Source organism: Benincasa hispida, unplaced genomic scaffold, assembly GCF_009727055.1.
Source record: "Benincasa hispida cultivar B227 unplaced genomic scaffold, ASM972705v1 Contig711, whole genome shotgun sequence".
Lineage (NCBI taxonomy): Eukaryota > Viridiplantae > Streptophyta > Magnoliopsida > Cucurbitales > Cucurbitaceae > Benincasa > Benincasa hispida.
The window spans coordinates 29129-35730 of record NW_024065055.1 but is presented as its reverse complement, the minus strand read 5'-3'; the positions used below and the strand labels follow the sequence as shown (position 1 = coordinate 35730).

The 6602-nt window shown below is 32.9% G+C and overlaps 1 protein-coding gene across 2 annotated transcripts; it reads right to left on the bottom strand.

Moving 5' to 3' along the window:
* Window positions 1–1894: 1894 nt before the first annotated feature.
* LOC120069965 lies at window positions 1895–5956 on the bottom strand. 2 transcript variants are annotated; one of them, XM_039021811.1, is made up of 8 exons: window positions 5532–5956; window positions 4733–4812; window positions 4445–4505; window positions 3948–4005; window positions 3717–3774; window positions 3114–3186; window positions 2760–2884; window positions 1895–2429 (listed from the first exon to the last, which is right to left on the bottom strand). In XM_039021811.1, exons 1-7 carry the CDS (start codon window positions 5853–5855, stop codon window positions 2792–2794), a joined length of 747 nt encoding a protein of 248 aa, XP_038877739.1. In that variant the 5' UTR covers window positions 5856–5956; the 3' UTR covers window positions 1895–2429; window positions 2760–2791. The 2 variants fall into 2 exon arrangements, with proteins under 2 accessions (XP_038877739.1, XP_038877737.1); XM_039021809.1 differs by having other exon boundaries at window positions 1895–2164; window positions 5532–5955.
* Between the last annotated feature and the right edge of the window lie 646 nt (window positions 5957–6602).

Below are 6602 nucleotides of genomic sequence, written 5' to 3'. Positions count from 1 at the left end.
TCTTAAAAGTGTTTCAGTAATTTGCTCACCCTTCGAGCTTGTCGTCTATGAAGACGTGATCCTTGACGCAAGGCCATGTCAAGTATGACTGGTTGAAAACTGGAGCGCGAGTTCCTTCTCTCTGAAACTCAAAAACACATCATAACTCCACACGAAGCTAATGATCTGTTACAGCAGTGGAGAGACCCATCAGAAGAAAAATAAAACGCACACTTCAACAAAGAAAAATCGAAAAACGCCAATGCCAATGTGTTGTGAAGAAAACAGATAAAAAATGAAGATGTATTAAAATAGTGGAAAAAATCAAACGTCTTGGCCTCTCAGTAATCTGCTTCTGGTCCTACAAAGCAAGAAGTGTCCGCATCGCATTGAAGAAGTGGGGCATCGTATTTTCCAATTCGATTGTAAGACTTCCTCGAGAATGACTTTTCTCTACCACTCGCATTTTCCCGCGCTCTTTCTCTTATTAATCTAAGGTTAAAATATCCATTTAATTTTAATAAATTTAAATATACAGTTTATTTCAAATATTGTTTCTAGATATGATATTAATATTTGAAATTTAAATTTGATGGATTTCAAATGTTTGAAATAATTATACTTGTATTTTGATTTTTTAGATAGAATTGTTTTGATTTTTACCAATTTTTATATAGAAACTTTTCCTAAATAATTATTTTAAATTAATATTAAGAGAACAAGTAATGTAGCTATAGTTAAATTTGATTATTTAATATAATTGTTTATATAGTTAATTATTTAGTTCACTTAAATGTAAAAAACATATTAAATTATTTATTTAATTAAATCAATATTTAATTAATTAGATTATTATATAAAGTATTTATATAAATAGTTAAGATACTAAATTTTCATATTAAATACTCGATAATGTATTAGTTAAAAATTTATTAAGTTTAAAAATTAAGAGAATTACACATATAGAAAAATATCAAATTATTTACAAAACAGCAAAAAAAAAAAAAACATGATTAGAACTAATAAACTAGCATCTCATTAGCATGAAAGAGCGTTGTATCAGTTATCTAACCACTATAGTTATTCAAATGATAAACTTCTCATTAGTGATAAGACACTGATATATTTCTATAACCTATATCCGATGATAGACTTCTATTGGTTTCTATCACTGATAGTTATCAATGTAAATTCTATTTTAGTTTCTATCACTGATAGCAGCCTTATCCAATGGTAGACTTCATCGGTTCTAATTATGCATAACACTGATAAACTTCTATTCAAACCATCCATTAGTAATAGACTTGTTATTCGTTCTATCACTGATAACGTAATAGACTTCGTACACATATCTGTGATAGACATTAATATCAATGTTTATCACAATATTTTAAAAGTACACAAACTAAGATATTGATTAACTTCATGAGTAATCAATTTTAACCACTAAAATTTTAAATGGTGTTCAAGAACCAAAACAAAATTAATCCCAAAACACCCCAATTTGGAACTCTAGCGCTAGGGCGACGACGAGGATTAGGTCTGTCACAGATTTAAGAGTATAGAGGAAGAAAAGGAGAGCAGATATGTGGGTAAAAGATAACAATTGGCTCTACGGGCAACGAGTAAAACAGATTACCAAATGTAGACCAAGGCAGTAATGCGGTCGATAGTGAAAGAATGGAATCTTTTGCTATTGTATAATATTTTCCTTATTTTTAGTTTTTTATTGAGCTCAAGATACTTTTAGATTGATATTGGTAACTTTAAACCCATAATGGTCTAGGTTTTTTGGTCTGGATATGTAATTTGCAAGTCATGTATTTTACCCATTTAAAGCCCATTTTATCACTCTATCCTGTAACCGAAATAATCAGTGTTAAATGAAATTTTAACTAGTGCTAATCAAAAGAAAAAAGGAAAAGATGAGTTGAACCGTACATTCAATGAGTGATAGTCTCATTGAGACCGATTGCCGCTTCCAATAATCTCAAGTTCTAGTTTGACAATAATCATGTTAAAACAAAGGGAATGATGAAATGAAAAGCCACATGAACCAAGTACCACTCAGCAATTCTTACGACAACCACCAAAAAAGAAGTGTGGGAATCTCTATACACAATCTAAAATTTATCTTCAGCTAGAGTTCTGTTTGCTAAATAGGAAACTCACCACAATCTGCCTCCTGTTCATCAAAAAGATTGAAGGATCAAACACAATCAAATAACTCTCAAAAATTAAGTTGAAACAATCTGAAGACCAAGGTGAACATTCAAAGATCATCTCAGTATTTGCATAGGAAAGAGCAAAACTTTCTCGATGTGAAAACAGACAAAAGGTTGATCTTTGAATAGGAAAAAGGGTGGAAGATCCCAAATGAATTGGCTTATTCGAAAAAAGCCTTGTTCTTTGGAAGATCTATCTCGTGTCTGGTACTGCACGGTTCCACTCTGCAAGTAACTCATGTCAACAGAAACATCAATAGGATCTTAAATGGATTTTTTTTTTTTTGGGGCCGGGGGTTAAGAAACCGAGCTTTCATTGAGAAATATGTAAGAACCTACAACAAAAACTTTCCAAAGAAAAAGGACCTTGACAAACTAGAAGAAGGAACTCCAAGATAATGCAACAAAATCAAACTAAGATCATCGTTACAAGAGGCCTAGTGATCTTAAACAGAAGTTCATTTCATGCATAAAAAATATTTTAGTATATAGATTATAGTCCTAGATTTTATATGCTATCAAATAGATGATAGTTGAGTTTTACAGAGTACTCACAAGCTAATGAAATGAACTTTATCCACAATTGATTATAGCACTGTTAGAGATATAGCAGCAGAACGGAGTTTTATGCCATCTTCATCCCATTTGGACAATGGTGCAGTTGCTCCAGCAACAAACACCTACCACGAAGAAGCACAATATCAAAATGAAAGCTTGAACGACCTACATAATCTTCGTGCAGAACTCAGAATTTTAAAGTTATGTTTTGCATATTCAACATATCAATTAATAAGACTTTGCTAATATAAACAATTTAGCTTTGAATCAATTCTTATTCATACAAATCCTACCATGCTATAACTCAGGTCTTCATCAGAGTAAGAATTTTAGTATGTGTATATCACAAACCTGTCCACTATTAACAGTTGCTACCAATGCAACGTGTTGTTCGTCCTTCCCAAACTCGTAGAAGTAGTAAGTCCTGAATTTAAAGAAACAGAGGCAATGGGATGAAAATATGAAATTTGATATAGACAAAGAAGGCTGGAAAGAATTATGCACAGCTGCTTACTTTAGATCAAGATAATTAAGTCATGGCATTTTTTATATTCTCAAGTGTCTAAGACAGCTCGCACATACGTCAACTACTCTCACAGAACAATTGTCTAATCCCTTATGATTATCTAGAAAACTCGTAGAATGTTAAATAATCTTACGTAGATAGCTACCACCTCTTGAACTTGTTCCATCAAAGCCTTTTATTATGTACATCGGCTCTTATTCAACACAACGTCATCATCAACTCACAGCAGTTTGTTTCATAACAAATTTCAAAAGTTACCAAGATAAATATATTATATCATAGTCGTTCACATATCAAGGAGCTATGTATTAAAATGCAGTATACACTCAGTGAACACATCACATGTAATATCTAGGAATGTTATGATCATGCATAATATCAATAAGACGTTTTTGTATATACAAACAGCACCTTGGTAGCATAATTACCTGAAACCTTCATCTTCCTTAATTTTAAACGTCCGGGCGGAAAATAAAGTTGAACCACCTATCATTTCAGAACACCAAAATCAATAGCTAGAATGAAATGTGTAACTAAGGGCAGGTGAGAAAATGGTAAAAGAACCAAATAATAAAGACCAAAATGACTACAAAAAACCACAAAAAAAGCTACTTTGTATATTGAACCCAAAATGCATGAAATAGAAGACCGATGTGTACCTGGAACAAAGATTTTTGCAGCCTCCCTCAAGGAACCTATATCGGTAATATCTTTTGCCTGTTTTTTGCAAGTAAGAATGGAAGCTCCTAAAACAGTTGTCCATAAAAAAATAAACATAACTAAATAAGCATGTACAAAGAAGTTAAAACTAAATGAAATCTTTTTATAAAAGTTTGTGATGAGCAACTTCAAAAACCTCTTTGGGAAGCTCAGATTAACAATAAGGAAATCTCTCAGACCTAAAAGGTCCAAAAGATTGCTAAACATTTCAAGACTTCATTTTGGGATTTTCTCTACGTAGAGCTTCTTGATATGAAAGAGCCACCAAGCTTTAAAAATGTTACGAGATATAAAATCTAAGTCAATCCCCTTTTGAATTACCAAATGATTAGGAAAACGAAGGCAAGTATCAGAGAGCCAGTTGGGTGCATTACAAAATGAATGCTTGGCATTTTGGTCATAAGACTTGAAAACTTCACAACCATCATCGTGCTACCTCTAGAAAGGTGATCTTAAGTTGATTCGTTGGACGAGTGACAACACTTAGAACTTCAGAGCTGTGTTAACCAACAAAGCAGAAAAGCATAGAAGAAAATGAATAGATGAGAAAGTTCACAAAAATATATATATGTATGTATATATATATATATATATATTGAACTTTTTACACAAAGGCACAACTTTGGTATACCTAGGTCAATTGACCTAACTCAAATTCTTCATCCTACCTAGAAGTGAAATACAAGTTAGAACAAACAATATGAACAAAAGGGAATATCATTACCCATCAGGAGACCCGAACCGTGCTGCAAATGTTTTCGTTTTAGCCTTATCTCCATAAAGAGAGAGTCCAGCACTATAATCCTACAAATTCCAAGCACATAACTTAGCAAGCTGCAAATGATAAACCTTTTACAAGTACAAGAAAGGGCCCCAACTACAGAGGATAAGAGAAAGAATAACTACGATAATAAAGGAAGGGGAGGTGTTGAACCTACTTGTTTCCTTCAAGCTAAATGTTCCACAAAAGAGAAAAAGGTGTGCGCACACACACATTTACGAGATTCTCAAAGCCCTAAAGCTAGAACCTTCTGCTTAATAGCATTAACATTAATAGCCACCAACGTTTTAAAAAATCCTACTGGGCGCAGGCTCACAAAATAAGGCTTGCATTCGGGCCACCTGGAAGCCCCAGGGCTCAAAGCCCTGGACATTGGGACTTTTTCATTATTTTTTAGAAATAGTAATAACTAGAATTTGTCCTTCTTCATGAACTAAATATATACAATTTACTAAATTTAAATGTAAAATTCTTTGTGCTTAAGTCTCAAAAGATTATTGTGCTTTACTGCAAACTAGAAACTAACCATGTGGATTTCCAGACAAATATGAACTACATCGATTAGAATTGACAATTCTTAACCGTTAATAACCTTGAACTATTCATATTGGTGGAAGTAAAGATAATATACAACACTAGGGTTAAACAAACAGCAATGAGTTGAATAAGAAAGTAGAAAAGGCTAGGATAAACAGTGTTTCACTTCATATAGATCAAACATCAGGGGGACTATTGTCTATACCTCAGGCTCCGTGAGGTCTTCAAACTGAGGAGGCACCCGAATGGAAAACCCATCGCCATAGAACTGAAACCAAGACTTGGTGTTTGCTATACCAGGAAGGCCTGGTTTCGAAGTTGGAGAATTTTCAGAAGATTGAACAACTGGGCATTTTGGAAACAAAGAAATTAGGCAGAGTGAAGCTGATTTGAGGATGAAATGCCTCTTGGATTTGGAATTCAAGGATGTAGACGCCGGAAAGCTGAGGGTGGTGGCCGGAGGAACGGCGGAGGTGGGGTTTTGCTGAGGGTTTGAAGGGTGGAGGGATAAAGAAAGAGGAATGGCCATAGGGAAATGAGGATAGCTTTCATATCCAATGAAAGAAAAGGAAGCAGTAAAGTGGGTGTAGGATTGTTATATTCACAAGCAAAGATGTAACTTTCATCTTCCAAAACGGTTCCCTTCTATAGGAAAATGCATTTACTTCTTTTGCAATAATTCACATCTTTGAAAATAATAATAACAATAATTGTGGCAAGGCAACTCAAATCTTTATACTTGTCTCTTTCATTTTTTTTCTCTCAAGTTTGAAAGCAAATATAGCATTTTCTCCCTTTTCGAATTAAGACTTTCAAATCTAATGAATATTTGGAAGGCTGACTTGGGTAGGGAAGATGGAGTTTATACATTAAAATTAGAAAGTCCATTTAATGTTTAAGAAATACACTTGGAATATTAATCACGTAGAATTTCAAAGAGGAATCACGACTTAAAATTATACCGCAATACTTTAAAAAGATATGTTGATCTAAATTTGCTTTCTAGATCATTGCTACACCATTTCTTATTGTATAAAATTATAAAGCATTTTTATTCCAACGATATTTTTGAAGTTTTTTTTTTTAAAGGTTAGATTATAATAAATATCCATGGACTTTTATAATTTCAAAAGTCGCAACATTACCTCTTAATTTTCATAAATGTTTCAAAAATACATTTGGAGTTATATATTAAAGAATTTCTAGTAGAAATCGAGACTTAAAATTATGTGATAATGACTTAAGAAGATATGTTGATCTAAATTTGCTTTCTAAA